The sequence below is a fragment of the Rosa chinensis genome, chromosome 3 (genome assembly GCF_002994745.2).
Source record: "Rosa chinensis cultivar Old Blush chromosome 3, RchiOBHm-V2, whole genome shotgun sequence".
NCBI classification, from domain to species: Eukaryota; Viridiplantae; Streptophyta; class Magnoliopsida; order Rosales; family Rosaceae; genus Rosa; species Rosa chinensis.
The window spans coordinates 17,609,266-17,630,223 of NC_037090.1; the positions used below are offsets into that span (position 1 = coordinate 17,609,266).

The window sequence follows — 20,958 nt, forward strand, 5'->3', positions numbered from 1 at the left end:
CGACCTCCTTTCTTTTATTTTATCTAATTCGTACCTTTGATTTTTAGAAATAGGGTTTGGGCAAAACCCATAAGAGAAAGACTCCTTTCAATAAAGTTGAGATTGATAGCGCTCATATGGCAGTAGGGTAGAACCCTTATCTCATATCCGTAATGAGGGTTGAGCCATTTTCAGTCTTATCAAACCTTATTTTACTCTATTTTATAGAAGAAAACATAGCCAGTACCATTTGGTCTAGTTATATTAATGTTTATTTTGTAAATGGAAGGTCATGAGTTCAACTTACAGATTAGTTGTTATACATCCTTATATTATCAGTTATATTAACATTTCTACTTAAAATATATTATACAAAGGAGAAAACTTTCAAATCAACGGTTGGACGAGTGATCCTAATTTTAGTTAAAATATTAATTCTACAACACATATCATCCAACTGTTGATTTAAAAGTCATCATAAAGTCCTTATGTGTTAAAATATTCTTTAAATCATAGATGCAAAATATATCAAATACTATAATTCCAAATGAATAAAAAGACTATTTTACCCTTGATATTTTTCTTATGAGTGCCACATGGCCGCCATGTAGGCATTTTTAATAGAATAATGAACTGAAGTATTAAATGAGCTAACAGATAGATAGTACGGATATCACTACGCTCTCTAAACATTTTTAAGTACAAAAAAATGCATTTGATGATAATTCAGGTGCAACATGTCAATTTTTCCCCAAACATAGATACATGGAAGCCAACCTTCTTATCCGCATCACCGAGTAACGTGAATCGGCAAAGAAACGACTCTACAGTTCCATGTTCCAATAAATAGAAAACTAGAGAGGACAAAGCAAAACAATGAACTCTTGTAGAATGCCCATGTTCATTTCTACTTTCATTTAGTCTTTCTGGTACAGACAAGGACGATGAGAGTGATTAATCAGGACAATGCCCAAAATAGAGACTCCATTCTCTTTTCTGTCACACATTTCAGCTTAGTTGGCCATTTATAGCCTGAATTTTGAGGCATTAGAGTTTAGACCAACATAACATTCGGAACCTGTAAAAACTTTGGACTAGGAGAACAAAAGCTCATCCTAGGACTAGGACTCGGTGATTCTTTCTGGTTTTGTTGATGAAAAGCTACCTAAAGCTAACGCCTAGCCTGTTAATGTCTGCAGGAGCTGCTATATTTGCTGGAAATCTGGAACCACCAACAATGGTCAATTTTCAGTAACTGATTGTAACGAAACTACAAACCAACAAACCCTCCGGATTAGCAAGAGTTTTGGATCGGGTCCCTCTTAAACGCAACAAATTATTTTTGTAACATAGCCTCCACTATAGATGTTGGGAAAATTTTTAAACTGGCATGTTACAAAAAGAATATGTATTAGGCATGCACTTGCCTCGCTTGAACTTGGACCGGTCACTTTCATTCCAGAGAACCAAGAAGAGCTAGTGAGGTAAAGAACCTAACGAAATAATACCCAGATCAGTCAAAAAATCTCATCCACATAATGCAATTTGTAGTTAGTTAATAGTTATAAGATACCTGCATTTTGATGTTGCCCCTAGCCCCCTACTATAAATACCTGCCTCCACTCTGAACTGCTTACAACAAAAATGTCTGAAACCTTACTTCATAAGGATGAGGCTCCTCCCAGAGAGCAATATTCTAGAGGTGACGTCTGCAGCATTGTGAAGCTGAACAGGTTGCAGGTGAGGCGGAAGCTTTCCCGGGGTGGTGAAAATAAACCACCCCACGATGTCCCCCGTGGTCACTTGGCCATGGTAGTAGGGAAATCGAGGAGACGGTTTGTTGTGAGGACGGATTTACTGAACCACCCAGTTTTACGGCAGCTGCTAGACCAAGCATATGAAGAGTATGGTCATGCTAACCCTGGTCCTTTATCTTTACCTTGTGATGAGTCTCTCTTTGAAGATATAGTACACTCTCTTAGAGGTGGTACAAGAACCAACCAATTCTCTTGCCCCTCATGGCTTTTGAGAAATGATCATCATGCTTGATTTGATTATTGCAGCCGTCCTAGAAGAAGAAGCAGCAACAGTAGCTATTTGTATTACATTTACTTGTCACAATCCCAACCAGGATATTAGTAAATCCAAATAGCTTTGTTCTTCTTACTCAAAAGAGTAATTGTCAAGCAGCAATAGAACCAGGATGCATGAAATGTGTTCCAGACTTGTATCAATAAGTTGAATCAATTCATGGATTCTAGAAATCAAGGTGGGTAACCAACACATGGGAGATAACAGTATATTGTTTTACATTTATCCTTCCATTGTTTTATGTTTTACAAAAGTTGACATACAGGCCACATACCTGTTTACAAAACCACTCTCTTCATTGTCAACGTTCTTTTTGCCTTGTAAGGAAAAAAAAAAAATCATAATGTTATACCTAAGGAGACCTAATGAGCGGGGACACAAATACAAAATAACGCCCACAACCAGAAATCCCCAAGAAAGAACAAAATTTGATAGCAATACCCAGGCTAACTAAATTTAAGGCATACAAATGAGTAGTAAAATGAACTTTACCCTAATTTACTATCTTTATTTCCTTTTAAATTCAAATCACGTTGGAGAATATGAAAATCTAGTAGCTTCCAGACATTCCCAACAATTCCACTTGACAGAGCGTGATACACTTGTTTTGCTGCTAATCGATGTTCTTCTAGAATTTTAACATCACTCAATAACTTTCTGAGAGCTTCTTCAAGTTCCAATCCACCAGAAACCTGCACGACCATTGACACAGAATGCCACAGATATCAAAGACATGTGTTTTCTATTCTTCCCAAGTAGCTGACATTTGACAAGTCCTTTAAATGAGCAAAGATCGAGCTATAGTTGATCATGTCCCCGGTTTAGATGATGATATACCCATGTAGAAACTTTAAACAATCCATGACAGCGAGTACAAACACCACTACAAAAATTATATTCCCCCCAAAAGCAGAGGCAATACAGGTGTAACAGTGTACTTATTAAGACTAAAAAAAACAGCAAATGGAGCTAACACACCAGAAATATGCTTCAAGAAATCAACTCTAAATGAACCCGAATAATGCCCATTCTACCCAGTAGTAAATGACTTCTTTGACACGTCTGCCTTATAGCTTCAAGCCTTCAACCAACCAGATTAACAGAGTACAGAATACATGACATCTTATCAACCTCTGATCTAGAGCCTATACAAATGATCATATACGTAACAGTTTTCAGGTAGAACTGACCACTTCCAAATTCCAGGGTCAGGATCCTACATTTGGCAAGACAAAAAAAAAAAAAAAAAAAAAATCTGAATTCAAGTCAACTGTATAAAAAGGTAGATTCTGCATGTAGAGTTTGCTTTCTTATGAACTTATGACTAGCAAATCAAAGAATTATCTTCAATGCGGTCCGCCAACTACATATGAGAAAATAGGCTGAGAATTCAAAAGAATTAAGTTCAAACTACTAGAAAATGATAAATTTTAAAACTTGTTATACTAGATTTGCGCAAATGTTTTGATGAGACGTGCTAAGTGATTACACTACATGTAAATTTATGAAGCATTTGTAAGTTTTGGAGCTAAATCTTGAACAGTCTCAACAAATGATATTTGAAGGATAGAGGATAGAGGTCATTCACACCTGTAGGACTGACAGAGGATTTAGTCGTTGCATTTCCAGTACCATGGATGAAAAATGCCCAACATGTGGACCTGAAAAGGCAGAATAAAAAAGCATATATCAGTGTGTTTTATGTTCAGAATCAACATCTGATTTAGTAGTAAATATTCACCAGTCAAAATGGCACAGCCAGCTGCAGCAGCTTCTGATATGTTGTGACCAGAAAGACTAGGAAAGAAGGAACCTCCAATTACAGCTACTGGAGTTAACCTATACAAGTGTCTCAGTTCACCTATAAATCAAGGGAAAACATATAATTACAAGCATAATTTTCCTAAAGCAATTGTAGGAGAATTTAACTATGAAAGCTCTATGTTTTCATAGGATTTATCTGAGACTCAAGTGGGTAGAAGATTTCAAAATATGCTAACCTAATGTGTCCACCACCAATATATTAGTTCCTCCGACAAGTTTATCATGCTGAGACCTCAAAGCTACGCCATGCCCTTCTCTCCACAATTTCTGCACCACTTAAGAAAATAGTATAAAATACGATTAATAAATGTAACACTAAATAATTAATTTCAGGTAGTAAATCTCAACGAAGACAAAAGTAGATCATTAAGAATTAAATGCCAATAAAATTGCATGTGGTCATACATCAGCAATCTCTTTTCCATGCTGTGGATGTCGAGGCACAATAATTGTGAACAGATCGGGATATTCTTGCATGAGCACTTTGTGAATGCCTAGTATTACTGCAGAAAGTATTTGTGAGTTTTTCAACCAACATGAATCAACTCGCAGTAGATTACTGTTAAATGATTGTAAAGAAAATTAACCAGAAAGAAGTAAATAACGATCCATAAGAAGAACCCAACCCACCGGAAGTTTATTTTTATCAAAATCACAAACTATGTATGATTTCCTACTGTATCACCAATATATCTGCTCAAATGGCAATGTCACAAACACATTCCTTCACTCTCATACTCAGGGAAGACATAAAGGAAGTGACAATTACTTTAGCTGAATTTCACTACAAGAAAGCTAATACATAGACAAATGGATCATAACATGAACTAACCAGATGAAAAAAAGCACTGAACTAGGATTATGTGCCATTGCATTGCAAGATACAATCAAGAAGAGTGTATGAAAAAGAAACCAACTTCTGATAATGAGGATGACCTTGCATGATACAAGTGAGGTCCCTAATGAAACTCTAGCATGCATGTAAGTGTATGACACCATATATACAGTACAGAAATTAAGGCTAGGTAGCAGGAAGTCACCTTCTTCTTCCCCCTTATGTATGGAAGAAGCCATCCAAACCTGCCTGTGGGCAAGGTGTACCGTCAAATCTTCTATACTTCTGATCTCTCCCTCACACATGTCAAATTCTTCAACGACTGAACGAAAAAAAAGAAGAAGAAAGAAACATCTGGATCAGGATTTAAGATAGATGATCACCTTCTTCAGAATATATAGTCATGACAAGAATCAAGACCTAAAACATATTATTTAAACTCTCAAAAAGGTAATAGAATTAATCATAAGCTTCATTTGCATTCCACATGTTAAGCCAAGCAAACATTATAAGTTCTCATTCTGAAGCATACCATATTTCAGGTCACCTGAAAAGTTGATGACAAAAGGTGGGGCATGCAGTAGCTGAAAGTGGATTGCTTGCATAGTGCTCTGTATCGTGCAATGAAATCAATCAGAGCAACAACAACAGAAGACACAGATTACTGCAACATAATGTATAGCAGCACATACCAATGGAGCAATCAATGAAAACTTTGAGAGCATCAACGAAATAAGTGGAAGAAGCACTGGTCCCGACCAACGTTTAAAAGATTTAGTAGATACCCGTGCATTTAACAACACCAGCATGATCTGAAGAGAAAGTGGATCATATAAGGGTCATCTGAAATCAGAAACATGACATAAGTACACCAAAATTATAGTTATACCACAATATATACACATAACATCAAAACAGGCTGATCAGCATTGAAAGGTGCAACCTTTGGAGGGAATCAAACAGCCCTTTGGAGTAAACTTGAATAGCCATACTGGAGCTATACTAAGTTTCACTTACTGCTGTATGTTAGACATAAATCAGGAAAGCACATTTTTGAGATGTAATACTTACACCCTTTTCTGAAGCACCGATGATCAAATTCGGCCACAGTTCACTCTCCATTATCACAATTGCATTTGGCTTCCAGTGACCAAGGAATGTGTCCATAGCAGAAGGGGTATCAATCGGCGCAAACTAGTTCAATCACAAGGTTTGAGTACATCACAACCAGAAATATTCTGTCTTTACATTCAGTCATGCCACAGAGACCAAGACTAATACATTTGTAACATAAGAGTAAAAGTACCTGATGAATCACACTAGTTGGAAGACGCTTCCTTATTACTTCACTGCACATAATAAAGAGAGCAAATTTAAAAAAAGAAAGAAAAGAAAAATGCAAACTTGACAAAATGTTGAGTTGGGACTTGGGAGTGCAAGAGGAAATGCAGACATGGGTCTTACAATGCAGACGACGTCGTAGTGGTCATCAGAATGGTTAAATCAGGCCTCCGCTGAATGCATTCTTTGATGACAGGAATCGCAGACATTCCTTCACCTGCTCACAATTTTCATCAGAAAAGCAATTGGGTTTTTTCCTCAAATGAAATGAAATTAAAGGAATGGGATTTGTTGATACCTAATGAGACGGCGTGGAACCAGAGGAGTGGGCCCGGCGGGCGAGGGAGGGAGGGGCGGCCGAGGCGTTCCGGCCAGCGGAGAGGGTGCTCGAGGCCTCGGAGTTTACGCAAGTGAAGGTGGAGGTAGAGAAATGGAGACAGGCCATGGCTCAAAGCTCTGTAAATGTTGTAAACCACCTTGCCCTTCGTTGCCGCCATTTCTCTCTTTCTGTGCTTTAAGGTTTCTCCGCAGTAGCAGGAAGTGACTCACTTCAAGTTCAAGGCTTTAAGAGAGCACAGGGAATAACCAGACTTTTGGCAAAAGACTTTTTTTGTTAAATTGGATACCTCGACTAAACTACAAAGCTTTCAAGAGATAAAAAAACGACCAAGGATATAAAAAACTTGGATGTTAGCAGAAGAACAATAAATCCCTAAACCTGGATCCAAAATCTTAAATCCATAGTGGGCTGCAGCCCAGAGCCAATGGAGACACCAATCCAAAAAATAAAGATCAACCTGAATCCCATATCCGAATCTAAAAAAGACCCAAAACAAAAATGGGTGTGAATCGAAGCCTCTAATAAGCACCGCTACAACCCCCCCCCCCCCCCCCCAAAAAAAAAAGAAGAAGAAAAGAATCTGAGCCCAACAAAACACAACCTCAGAGCCCCACCACTAGGCTTGGGAATTCCAAACCGACAAACTGAGACCGAAACCGTCTGATCCAAGCCGATGCCGATCGGGTCGGTTTGCAAAATCAGTTCCACATATTACCGAACCGAATCGTACCGAAAAGGATGTAAACGGGTAGGCATCGGAATGAGTCAAATAGATACCGTATTGTCCGACCCGACCCGATTTTCTAATCTTTTAAATAGGAAGCACGACTTGTCATAAATGTCAGCCCTAAAACTCCCAATTCATTTCGCGTTCTACCGTTCTCAACTCACACAAACCCTAAAGTCCTAAACTGAGCCTCTCCTCTGAGCCCTCTCTGCCCTCCTTCGAAGATTCGAAAGCTCAGAGAGGAGATTCGAATTCGAAGGCTCTCACTCCTCTCTGCCCTCCATTGAAGAATCAAAGGCTCTCACTCCTCTCTCCCCTCCATTGAAGAATTGAAGGCTCTCACGCAGTCACTCCTCTCAGTCCTCTCACAGAGACCAAATCAGAGTTCAAGAGTGAAGAAGTTAAGACTTAAGAGCCTCGATTTGACTAAACTCGATTCTTCAAGCCTCCCACTCTGAATCGATGTGAAAACTGCGGGTAAGTTTCTCACTTTCTCAGATTTTTCTGTTTTCATTCATGCTATGTACATTGTAGTAGCATGATTGAATTTGGGGTTGATTAGTGGTTGGATCTGTGAGGTTTCAGTAGTGAAATTTTAGTTCTTTATATGCAAAGAGATTTTATAGCAGTTGGTGTTTGTGTTGTTTATAGCAGACCCTGCAAATCTGCAATCCTATGTAGGTAGAGTTGTTGTTAAGGTACTAATATTAAAGAGTGCTTGTGAAAATTATAATGCTAAGTAGTTAAGTACTAGTTGAAAAAAAGAAATTGACAATGATAAGACGGTCTTTGTTATTGATTATTTGATTATGCCTCTTTCGTAGTTATATATATACACATAATGATAAGATGTAATTGACTGATTGAGTGAACTTTTGTTGATGTGCTGGGCAGTGGGCAGTGTGTGGTTGTGGACTTATGGGATCAAATGAGTTTTAAATTTGAAGTGATTTAGGCTGGAGGCTTTTGATTTGTGGATATGTTGGAAAGTTGGAAACAACTGAAACAAGCACCATGGTTGTCTGCTATAGAGTTGTTTGTAATTAGATTTGTTAATACTATGTATAAATGTTCATACTACATTTCATTTTTCATTTTCATGTTCATAACTTCATAAGCTGCATTGCATTTGCATGTTTATATGTAATCCACTAACACTAATCTGACTGTTGTGTAATTTACTTGTTTCAGTTTAAAAACAGTAAGAAGAGATCTCAAGGACAAAAAGAAGTAGATTCTAGGCTAGTTGTTTCTTCAACTGGTACCTCTCCCTCAATCCCTGAGAGAGCTGAAGAAGATGTCACTCAAGCAAGAGCTCCATCTTCCTCGTCTGACAAGGTTAGTAACAATCCTCGAGCTGATAGAAAACGTAGTTGGGTGTGGGAGCACTTTAAGGAATATAAAGATGTAAAAGTCACTAAAGTAAAGGGTCAAGAAGATATTGTAGAAGAATTTAGGAGGGCTAAGTGTATATATTGTCCTAAGGTTCTGTGGGAGACTATGCTTGTGATTCTTAAAAAAATGAGACTCAAGGGATGATTAGGCACATAAACAAATCATGTAATTAAGTATTATCCCGGAAAGAGAGCGATAGATAAAAATCAGAAAGTGCTTGCTGGTGATAAAAGTAAGGGTAATTCTATGTAAATGGTAGCATTTAATCTTGATGAAGTTATGAAAGCATGTGTTGAAATGGTAGTAGTTGATGAGCTTCCTTTTAGCTTCGTTGAAAAGCAAGGGTTTAGGCATTTTTGTCATGTTGCAGTGCCAATATTTAAGGTCCTTTGTAGGAAAACTTTGGTGAAACATTTTCTTACGTTGTATGATAAGACGAAGAAGAAGTTGAAAACTGATTTAGCACACTATAGGGTCTGCCTAACCACTGATACTTGGACAAGTGTTCAAAATTTCAACTACATGGTGCTAACAGCACACTTGATCGATGATAAGTGGGAAATGCATAAGAGGATAATTAATTTCTGCACTATTTCTAATCATAGTGGGAATTCCATAGGTCTTTTGATTGAGTCTTATTTGCTTCAGTGGGGGATTAGCAAGGCTTTAACCATCACAGTAGAAAATGCAGCAGCCAATAAGTGTTCTATTGAGTTTGTTAGGTCCAAAATTTACAAAAGAGAAAAACCACAATCAATCTTAGAGGGTCAGTATATGCATCTTAGGTGTACTACCCATATTTGTAATTTGATTGTTGGTAGTGGGCTGAAGAGACTAAATAGAGCAGTGCTGGCCATTAGAAATGGGGTGAAGTATGTTAGGTCTTCACTAGCAAGGTTGGATAGTTTTAAGGCATGTGTGGAACAAGAACAGATCCCTTGCATAGGCTTGGTTGTTATGGATGTTCCCACGAGGTGGAATTCAACATTCTTAATGTTGGAAGCTGCCTTGAAGTTCAAAGCAGCCTTTGCAAGGATGGAGGAGCAACCGGACAGCAACTTTTCAGCCTATTTCAAAAAGCCTGAGGAAGAGTATGATGAGGAAGGAAATTTGGTTCCAAGTAAAACCAAGAGGCCTAGAGTGGGGTCTCCATCCGAGGAAGAATGGGATAAGGTGGAAGTGTTTGTGCAGTTTCTTAGGGTGTTCTATGAAATAACTCTAAGAGTTAGTGCAAGTAATAGGCCCACAATCCATACCACTTTTCATGATGTGTTGTCAATCGAATCGAAGATTAGCAAGCTCTTCATAAAACCTGAAATTGCAATAGGTTCAGACATTGAGAAGGTTTTGAGTGATATGGCAGCAAATATGAGGTCCAAATTCATCAAGTATTATGGTGGCTTTCGGGATTTGAATCCTTTGGTGTTTATGGGGTTGATCCTTGATCCTAGATTCAAGCTAAGGCATGTAACTCATCTTTTGACAAATGAAGGGTTTGAATTGGAAGATGTGCAGAATAAAACGAGGGAGTTACGTAATGTGTTGATGTCCTTAGATGAAGAGTATGCACCAAAGGAGGCCCCTGCAAAGAAGAGAGGTCAAACAGAGGTTGAAAGCTCATCTTCACAAAGCACTGTAACAAGTACTGGCAGCAGAGGAAGACAATCTTACATCAATGATTGGAGGAAAGTAGTTTCTGAGCTTGATGAGGCTATGGTTTCACATGAAGTAGACAAATACTTGTGATTACGCGCATTTATATGCATGTAATTGTATCTAAAATACTATGAATAAGTTAATTCTTAAGTCAATTATTATGTAATTAATCCATTTTTATTTATTGTGTAGGAAATAAGCGGAAATGTGAAAACGAGATAAAATAACGTGAAATCAGAGCAAATAATTGAGAAATGAAGAAAAGAAGAATTTTTGTTAATTAATCATTGGTTTCATTAATTAATCATTGAATAATGATTAATTGAAGTTCACCATCAGAGCCATCATCACTTGCCAAAGTGCAGCCATTAAACAAAATTATTTAATTAAGGTAGCCAATTACATGATGACAAGTGGCAGTCCATGACCTTACTATTATCTCATTCTTCATGAACGGCAGACTATTCTTTCTCTTCTTTGAATCATCTGCTGACAGTTCACCCATCACTTTATCTCTCCTCTACCTCTTCCAACAGTCGACAACCACAATTAAAAGGAGGAGACCACATATATATTGATTCGACCCCTCTCCCAAGAACCCTACAGAAGTACAGAGCCGCACCACAAAATAGAGGTAGCCCATTTGGGCTGCTCTCTTCCCTCTCCTCCTCCTCCATTTTCTACATTTTCTCTAGTTTTATTTTAGGAATTTAAAGGACTCACTCAACCCTCAAGGAATCATCATCAAGAGCACCACACTTTTATTTTGGGTAGTTGGGTGAATAAATTACTTGGTTCATACTAGCTCATAGCTAGAAGTGACCAAGCTAACTCTCCCCTCTCATCCTTATTATCTATTTTATAATTTTGTTTGCTATTGATGATATATTTGACTATGGATAGTGAGTAGTTCAATTTTGGGAGTTAGGGTTGTGAAGCCCTAACTCATCTTGTATAAATATTGATGCTTTAATTTTAATAAATGCAATTTCCATTGTGTATACTTTAAATCCGAATTTATTGGTTCTTAGAAGCATGTTTCTAGGCTTTGTCACCCTTTGAAATTATGTTGTGGGCAATTGTGATGAATAGATTGATAAATTGACAACTTATTAGTCTTGTGGCATCTAGGATTTAAGTGTGGTGACCATTAGCTAGCTTAATTGTAGCTAAGCTTGCTTGTGTCTCTATTATCTTGCTCTCTAGGCCTCTAATTTTGGATATTGCGGCCTTAACCGGTGTAATGCCCAAATTAGAGAGTTGATTGTGGTCTTAACCGGCATAATTAATACACCGAAAGGATAATTAGTTTAGTAGCCTTAACCGGTACTAGATACGGGACTCGACACATTTAGGAAATGCAAGCATTTGTGAAATTGGCATCGATGTTTACAAGATAGTTAGTGTGAATCATCCAACACTCCCATGTTTCCATTAATTTGAAAACCCAAATTTAATTTTCTAGTTCGTTAATCAGTTGTTTAGTTTACTTCTTGGTTACGTTTAATTTAGTAAATTCACAATTCAAAACTTCCTACAATTTTCGACTCATTTGTGCATATCCACCACTAGGCTCTTAGTTTTGATTAGGGTTTGGTGAAAATCAAAGCCGAGCATTGCTAAGACTTGGTGCCTTAGAATAACATATTTATTTATTTATTTTCTTTTTCTTTTTCTTTTGTTTGCTTAGTGACTTTAGTTCCGACTATCCAAGGATTGTGGGTTAGCCACTAATCCCCGTGGTACGATAATCTTGGGCACAATATTTCCCTATCTTGACAATGATACGTATGCTTGTGTAAATGTGTATCAAGTCAACTTGCTGGACCCTTTTGGATTCACAAATGAGAAGGAAGGGTTCGAGTTCCCGATTCTGTTATGGTGGAAGATCAATGGACCCATGCATGTACTCTATACTTCAAGCAATAGCCAAAGATGTGTTGGCTGTTCAAGTTTCAACAGTTGCATCGGAGTCCGCTTTTAGCACCGGAGGGAGAGTAATCGACAACTTTAGGAGTTCATTGACTCTTAAATCTGTCGAAGCATTGATTTGTCTACAAAGTTGGTTGAGGGGGAATGATATTAGCTGCATAGAAGATGCACCATGCATCAAAGATTATGAGTTCTATGAAAAGTGTGGGAAAGGTGCAGATTTCTAACTTTTTGTGTTTATTTTTTTATTTTTCAGTTTTTGCATTTATTTTTTACGTTATGACTATAGTTTCTTGTGTTTTGTACTTTGGTATGTAGATCATGTAACCTCAGCCTCTTCAACCTCTTGTCCTTCTCCAAAAGCTAAGGGAAAGAATGGTATTGGAACTGATGATGAAGTTGTTCAACTCAGTGAAGATGATTCTGAAGAAATGGTGTCTGATCATTCAGAAAACAGTTGATGCCTTGATGTGATCAGTTTCTGACTTTTTGGTTTATGCTGCATGGAGCCAAGGATAGACTCTTTCAGTTTTCATTTTTAAACTTGATTGTTTCATATTTTCATGAACAATTGAGCTACTGTGGTTTCACTAGTTTGTGGGCATTTTCATGTAATATTAAGCCGATAGGCTTAGAATAGTAGGAACTGGGAACTATATGCAGTTATGCACTTCTAAGTTCTGATTTTATTATGTGATTGGTTAACCACTTATTTAGTTATTTGTACTTTTGTAGTTCCAAGTTCTGCTTTGATTTGCATTTTGGACAGAAATGTGCATGAAGTTCATTGGAGAACTAATTAGAAAGGTTTGCAAATTTACAATGCTGCATTTTTTCAGGTTTCTGGAAATTTTGATATTCAAAGCAGTTCAGACATATTGGTACAAATTGATACCGAACCGATCGGTTTAGGGATTAATCGGTATTGCAGATGAGATTCCGGCATCCCGAACCGAACAGAGCCGAGAATAAACTCGGTATCGGTATCGGTATCGGCCTGTTCCCTAGCCAAGCCAAACCGATCCCAGGCCTACCCACCACCACCACATGCACTCTCAAATATTTCAACTACTCTCAAGTCCAACATGTTCATAGAGAAAGAAATATGGTAGTTGATATTCTTGCCAAGGCCAGTGTCTCTAATTCTCCTAGAATTTGTCTCCTCCGAAGATCTCCTGTTATGGTTACAGGTACCTTACTTGATGACATTGCTGTTGTAGCTCACCCTAGAATGTTTTCTAGTAGTCTGAGCTAGGCTCCTTTTTGCTTTTCTTTTTGGGCCTTTGGCCCCCAATGTACCAAAATAAATAAATAAATAATATAAGTATATAACCCACTCGAACAAAACCAATCGAAAGAAGGTTCATCCAAATCCCATGCCCAACGCTGCCCTCACCGCCCTTATTTTACAAACCAACCACCCCCCGCGCGCGGGTCTCCTCCTCCTCCTTTAACTACTATTACTTACCCATTAAAAAATATTTTTTTTGGGGTGTTTGATAAAAAAAAGTGTAAATTTCACTTTCCAATGCAAAACAAGCTTCAACCAAGAGCTGCTACATGAATATATGTCATTCGATAAACTTCGTCCCCGAATTTCCTTCTTTCAACTGTGAATGTTTTAAGATAAATTCTATATACTCTAAAAATTCACCTTCATTTTTCGAAATTCACTTTCATTTCAATGTCACAACCTCATTATCACCCTCAGCCATTTCTGGTGATGCCAAACAATTTCAGTGATAGCTAATGTTATATATTTTTACCCTACTAAATTTTGATTTTGAAAATGAAAACACGAAGTCAGTAACATATTCATTGACTTTGAGTTGGGATTAGGGTCACGGTTAGATTTAGAACTTCAGATATTAGGAGTTTTACGTTCCTCTTCCAAAAGCAGATATATGAACTTTGAGTTCTTAAGTTTTACTAGCAAATCAGGCTAGGCGATGCTGTAGGTTTAATTTTTTCTTGAATTTTAAACGTAATCCCTCATTTGTATTTGAACATATTCATAAGGGAGAATTTCACAAATAGTCACTCAACTATGACTTATTCGACACTTTGGTCACTCAATTTTCAAATATATCACTTTGGTCACTCAACTATTACTCTGTCAATTACTTTAGTCACCTAGGGGGCATTTTATCTCACTTTAATCGCTTCTTCCAATCATTCTAATACAGATTTCTCAATATTTCACAATTGGTTGGACGAAAATATCATTAATATTGTGGAAAATAATTTTTTTTAATGAAAAAAATTAACAAAGTGACTAAAGTGAATAACATAGTTAAAGTTAAGTGACCAAAGTGATATATTTAAAAGATGAGTGACCAAAGTGTCGAATAGGTAAAAGTTGAGTGACCATTTGTGTTATTCTCTCTATTCATAAATGATAACTATATGCATAGAGTCAGACAGACCATTGAACAGATAGTTCCTATGGTAACTATTATACATCAACAATTTCTCTTAACAAAAAAGAAAAAGAAAAAACTACATATTAAGCAAAAGTTCATTGGCCATCTCCACCTCAATTCTAACAAATCCGACATCACATTTCATAAATATCATAGGTCAAAATTAGGACACAACAAAATAGAGGGCAGTGCTATATACAACTGATGTTTTAAACAATCATCTCTCATTCTAGCCAAAAGCCAAACATAGAGAACAACCTTTCAATAAACCTAAAACTCATCACTTCTCCAGGAGTTCCTTGACAGGGCTAGCAGCCAAAAATTTTGTGGCTCAAACCACTTTAACCAAGGTAGCAGGAAAAGGGCCCTAGATATGACATATGTTGGTTGCTGAATCTATGAAACTGAAAAAGCAAATTGAATGTTATAATTAGCATAAATTCAAGGGCAAAATAATCATCTCATTATTCATTCGATAGTATCACCCTTCATTTTACTTTAGTATATATATAATTTCTATTTCCAGTTCGAGCCAATGTTTTTTATGTCTTGTTCTTAAGTTTTAGTGACCATTTTTTTTTAATCAAGAGCAGAGCTTTCATTAAAATACTCAAAGGAGCCTTGTACAATCATGTTGGAATACATCAGTGATGCACTCTGGTGGTTGATGTAACCATATAGAAGCTTGATTAGCTTCAAAGCCTATTGCTGCTAAACAGTGTGCAGCCCCATTAGTGATACGCTCAAAATAAGCGCATAATTTAACCCTGAAAATGTCATCGTTAGTATATGGTAAATAGGGATCGTTCTAACCGGGGATTGAGGGTACACCTGTCATTGTAAAACAAATAAAGAATTAAAATAAATGCAAAGTATAATATTTACAAAATATATACAAATAACTAAATAAAAGGGGGATTTAAGAATTAGAGTTTTGAAAATTAAAATAAATAAAAGAAAGAAAATATAAAAACACATATACAAGGGTGGAACGCAAGGAACAAAGATCAAATCCACAATCATATGAAAGAAATCCAATCACAATTCCTATAGTTGATCTTCTATGTCATGAGAGAGAAGTTGACAATGTGAAACGTTAGAAAGCAAACGATTTCACATTTTTTACTTTCCTTGAATAATTAATCTAAGTGAAAGCACATAAATCAATCCTATTGAACATGCAATCATAGTCTAGAAAGCTAGCTAATCAAGAACACATTCAACGCATGAAGCATAGAGAAAGGATGTCAACCAAAGTGCACAACCTAGTTATGAATAAGTTCACCTATTTGCAATCCTCTTTAATTAATTTCTACTTTTGTCCAAAGCCTTTACTACTTAAATCTAGCTCCAATTACATGCATATATCCTAAGTTGGCCACCAAAGAACACAAACATGCAAAAGTTTTCTGTAATCCAAAATCAATCAAGCAATCTCACATAAGCAACATATGAATCAACGTATAAAAATCACAATTTTATTTCAAAACATATAAATGGGCTTTAAACTTTTCCCTTAACGTTATGTTAACTAGAATCTATAACTCTACGAATCAAACAAAGGAAAAGAAAGAAAATATGAAATACACCGTGAAAGATGGATGACATGGCCTTGAGACGAAGAACTCGAAGATCCTTGAAAGCAAGCAATCTTCTAGGGACGACCCAAGGGTGGATGGCGGATAGGATCTTGATGTATTGCATGACTTCTTCTCCTCCTTGGTTGAGACGCAGAGCTTCTGAAGACTAGAGAATGGAGAGAATTTTTCTAATAGAGAGAGGTGTGTTGTGGTCTGGTGGTGTGATGGTGTGTTGGTGTTGTGGTGGTGTGGTGGTTTTGTGGTGTGTTTGGTGTGGTGATGTTGTAAAGACAGGTATATATAGGGGAAGGCAAAGCTTCATGAATTTAATTTCTAAGGAATTTTCTGGTTGCACCACACAGCTCCAACCAATGAATTAATGCCACGTCAGCTCTGCGATATCACTCAACCAATCAAAAAGCTCCAAAATAATTCCATAATCTTTCCAAATATATTATTGCTGATTTCCCAAGATTTTATCTGATTTTTATCTTAATTTTCGGCCAAAATAGTCTTGAGTGAAAATATGAATGAATCTGGACTTGTTTTGGACCTTTTCTCCCTTAAATCTCTTCATGGCATTATCCTTAATATCCTCCCCTTGATTTTCTCTTGATTTTCACATTAAAATTGCATATTTTATTCTCTAATTTCAGCCAACATATCTTGAGGGAATTAAGGAATGAATCTGGACTTGTTTTGAGCTTTTTCTTGTTGCACAATCCCTTGAAACTCTCCCAAGATTTTCTCAACGTAATCTTCTTGATTTTCTCCTTGCAAAAATCAGATTTAATCTCCCATAATATCTCCCACGTCATCTTCAAGCCATGTGGTCTCCTAATGCCTTCAGGTTTCCTAACCTTATCAGGATTCCTAGTCAGACCAGGAAAACTCAATTTCTTCATTTCAGCTCATTTCCTTGTCATTTATTCCAATGTACCTAGATAATAAAAACTAAATTAAAACTGATTTATTTAAGGAAATAATTAAGTAAAATATGAGAAAATAATTATTAAAACATCACATTAAAATGCTCCTATCAATTAGAGGTTCTAGATGTATGACTGATTTGTACTCCTGCCAATTGGCTCCAGACTTGTTGTATATCGTTTATGATTCCACCATTTGCCAGTAGACTATGATCTCAACATTGAATTTTAGAAATGGCTTCAATGCAATCATTGTGCACCATTACATCATGTTCTTGAAGGGAGTGGAGCAGGTCCAAACCTTCTCTTATTGCCAGCAATTCGCACTGCTTTGGAGATGTAGTATGGGGTATAGTACGCACAAAACAAGCTTTGAAATGTCCATTGACATCACGCAGCACTCTACCAATGCCTCCCTAAAAATGATTTGGGAGAAAAGTTGCATCAACATTCAAGGTCAGTCGCTTTTTTGCAGCAGGTTTCCAATTTCTCTGTTTCGGTGCAGGTGGTTTTTTATTAGTAGCATGCAATTTCTGGAAGTCTTCCAGCCAAGCAAAACTGCTTAGAACAAGATCTTGAGCTATTTGGGTTTTGTTTTGCGACAAAGTATTGTTCCTATTTTTCTATAGCGCCCATATGATCATGAGGAGCTTTGCAAAAACATCAGGTTTAAGTTGCCTAGCTCTTTCCAACATCTATTCTTTAAAATCAAGAAAAGGAAGAATAATGTGGTGCAGGTTGAAAGGAGGAGCAAACAAAATGCTTTCAGTAAGAGAGCACTTACAAAATAAGTGTGAAACAGACTCAACTATGGAGCTGCAAAGTAGGTAATTCACATCATCTTGATAACCCTTGAGAAGTAGTCTTCCTCTAGTTGGTAATAGGTTATTGCATGCCCGCCAAATGCAGATTTGAACTTAGCCGGGGTCCTTTGCCTTCCACAATTTTCTCCAAAGTTCATGGAAAGGGTTTCCATTTGAAGTGGAGGTTAAAACATTTTGAAGGACTTGTTATCTAGCTATCCAATAGGCTGACTTTGTAGAAGAAAATCCTCTCTTTTCCAAGCTCCAGATATGTCTATCCAGACCAGTTCTCCTACTCAAAGATATGCTCAGTATCTTGGCAGCAATATGTGGCGGAAAAAGAGCATTAACGGAGGCTGGAATCCACTCCCTTGTGTCTTCGTTAATTAAGTCCATATATTAAACATGCTTTCCTCTGTGTTGGTTGTGCTAAATAAAAGACTATCATCAGCGAAGAATGAGTGATAGAGAGTGGAGGCCTGAGGACATATAGCAAGTCCTGTGATTACATTATTATGTAAGACATTTGTGATCAGTGCTGAAAGACTTTCAGCACACAAAATGTATAAGTATGGTGACAATGGGTCACCTTGCCTAATTCCACGAGTAGGCATAATTCTAGAGGTAGGCTCTCCTTGGAAGAGAATAGCATAGCTCACACTGGTGACACATTTCATAATCATCTCAATCCATTGCGTACAAAAACCCAACTTTGTCTACATGGCTTGAATGAAAGGCCACTCAAGCCGATCATAAGCTTTACTGATATCCAACTTAAGAGAAAAGAAACCTGTCTCCTGATGTCTTAACTTATGCATAAAGTGTGCAACTTCTGTAGCAACCAACGTATTATCAGAAATTAATTTTCCAGGCATATATGCACTTTGTAAGGGGGAGTTGATGTCAGGTAAACACTGTTTTAACCAGTTTCCAACAACTTTTGAACTAATTATACAAATCACATAGTAGAGGGCAATAGGTATGAAGTGAGCTGCTTCCTTTGGATATTTTATTTTGGTATGAGACATAGGTAGATGAAGTTGGATTGATCCTAGAACTCCCTTTTCTCTAAGGAGCTTCTCATTGCATTATAGACATCAAAACCAACCACATTCTAATATGTTTGGTAAAAAAAAAAAAAGAGACATACCATCAGGGCCCGGGCTTTGTGATGGATGCATTTGACGGAGTGCCATTTTGAACTCTTCCTTGGAGTAAGGTTGCATGAGAAATTTATTCATTGCTACTGTGAATTTTGGTGATATGGCTAGTATAATGGTTTGTATGGCTGTATTGTCATAGCCCTTAGAGTTGAAAACACCCCTAAAATAGGTTAGCAACAGCCTTTTAACATTTACATAAGCAAGTTCAGCAGTCCACTAACCGAGTGCATCATTCAAACCTTTTATCATGTTTTTGCTTCTTCTATTACTAGCATGACGATGAAAGTAAGTTAAATTACGATCATCATCCTTTAGCCAAGTAGCCCGAGATCTTTGTCTAAAGTATTATTCCTGTTGAGTTAAGAGTTGACTATGCCTGATATGCAGCTGTCTCTGCTCTTCATAATGCTCCGGCGGATAGGGAGCTTTCATGATGTGATTCAACTTCTCTTGGATGACACGCAATTCATTTTTTTGCTTGTCAAACGCTTGAATGTGCCACTGCATTAGGTCTTGACCTATGACCTTTATTTTCTGCCGGTCAAGGGCTGTGCCAGTCTTTTCTATATGATACTTCTACACTAAGGGTTCTCATGCTATATTTCCTCAAAACGGAATAGTTTCTTGGACTTTCTATGCCTGAGTTTCTCAGCATTTACCTCAATAAGTAAAGGCTAGTGGTTCGACTCTAAGCGATCAACGGTTATAACCCTACTGTATGGGAACCAACTATACCATTGAGAGTTTTGAAAACCCCAATCCAAACATTCTTTGGTGAACTTATTACTCCAAGTGAATCTACTGCCCACATAGCCCAAGTCAATGAAACCATAGCTTGCCATTGTTTGTCTGAAAGTTGTCATTGGTGCTTGGGATCTAGAAGGTCTACCTGATTTGTTAGCTTGCGACATGATCTCGTTGAAATCTTCAGCCATCAACCAGGGTAGATTGCAAGCTTCCTCGGCTAGTGTTTGTATCAGAGACCACATTTGAGTCCGATCTCTTCTTGCTTCCAGTCCATAGATTCCTGTAAACCTCCACTTAATTGGTTAATCAGGTTTACCTATTACCACGTCAATATGGTGCGATGATTTTGATGGCAATTCAACATGTGTGTCTTCATTCTAGAGTAGTGCCAAACCCTGATATTCAAATTGATGTGGGAAGCAGATGTTGTCCTTGAAATCCAAACTCCTGGTAAGATGATCAATGAGGTCTTTTTTGGCAAGGGTTTCTGACAGGAAGATCACGGATGGTTTGCGGGCTTGTAACAAGTTAATCAAGGCACATTGGGTTTCAGTGTTTACTATTCCTCTACAGTTCCAGACTATAATCTTGCCTTGCAACATAGATGGCAGTTTGAGGCTTCGATGCCGGAGCTTGAAGGCGACACAAGGTGGGCGGCGCCTTGGGGTTTTAGATGTTTTCAGATGGTTGAAGAAGTTTAGTTTTAGTGACCATGATTAGAATCAAAATTTGTAGGAGTTTTTCTCTCACTTGACCTCCTATGCTTTTTACATCTCCTATCAAAATTTCAAATTCTAAATTTACTCACTAAATCTCACTCAAGTTCCTCAAATAACCTCACTCATATAATATTTTTTCTCCTCTAGGTTTCTCTCTCACCTCAGAAACCCTAAGGCCTACGCCGTTCGATTCTTGTTCTCGTCCGGCGGCGCCCGAATGTTGGGATGGCCTCTAGCCTCCTGCCATCATGGGGTTGCTTCCGGACGGGAGAACTACGGCCTATGGTGATTTCGTCGGAAGAATGCGCTCTGGCTTTTCAGTTGGTTTGGCTGGGATGGTTCAGATGGTGGTGGTCAGGCTGCACCGGCCGGTAGTACGATCCCCACCGATGGGTTTCCTGGATCGGGGATGGTTTTGGTCAGTTGTGATGCAGGTTGTGGCGGCGTTGCTTGGGCGACGTGGTGATGCAGGTC

At 37.6% G+C, this 20,958-nt stretch overlaps 3 protein-coding genes across 5 annotated transcripts; 2 read left to right on the forward strand and 1 right to left on the reverse strand.

Moving 5' to 3' along the window:
• The first annotated feature begins 1,607 nt into the window (after positions 1-1,607).
• On the forward strand, positions 1,608-2,256 carry LOC112191792 (auxin-responsive protein SAUR71). The gene has a single exon (XM_024331204.2). It carries the CDS (start codon positions 1,624-1,626, stop codon positions 2,026-2,028), a length of 405 nt encoding a protein of 134 aa, XP_024186972.1. The 5' UTR covers positions 1,608-1,623; the 3' UTR covers positions 2,029-2,256.
• Positions 2,257-2,271: 15 nt separating this feature from the next.
• On the reverse strand, positions 2,272-6,714 carry LOC112191791 (probable 3-deoxy-D-manno-octulosonic acid transferase, mitochondrial). Of its 3 annotated transcripts, none has more exons than XM_024331202.2 (12): positions 6,369-6,714; positions 6,194-6,287; positions 6,036-6,078; positions 5,801-5,923; positions 5,422-5,541; positions 5,277-5,340; positions 4,935-5,051; positions 4,300-4,397; positions 4,071-4,161; positions 3,812-3,931; positions 3,661-3,731; positions 2,272-2,762 (listed from the first exon to the last, which is right to left on the reverse strand). In XM_024331202.2, the coding sequence occupies exons 1-12, from the start codon at positions 6,565-6,567 to the stop codon at positions 2,559-2,561; spliced, it is 1,344 nt and encodes a 447-aa protein (XP_024186970.1). In that variant the 5' UTR covers positions 6,568-6,714; the 3' UTR covers positions 2,272-2,558. The 3 variants fall into 3 exon arrangements, with proteins under 3 accessions (XP_024186970.1, XP_024186969.1, XP_040372056.1); XM_024331201.2 differs by having other exon boundaries at positions 5,262-5,340; positions 6,369-6,712; XM_040516122.1 differs by lacking the exon at positions 4,300-4,397 and having other exon boundaries at positions 4,071-4,169; positions 5,262-5,340; positions 6,369-6,713.
• A 2,070-nt stretch (positions 6,715-8,784) lies between these two features.
• On the forward strand, positions 8,785-10,278 carry LOC112194209 (zinc finger BED domain-containing protein RICESLEEPER 2-like). The gene has a single exon (XM_024334454.1). It carries the CDS (start codon positions 8,785-8,787, stop codon positions 10,276-10,278), a length of 1,494 nt encoding a protein of 497 aa, XP_024190222.1.
• Positions 10,279-20,958: the final 10,680 nt, after the last annotated feature.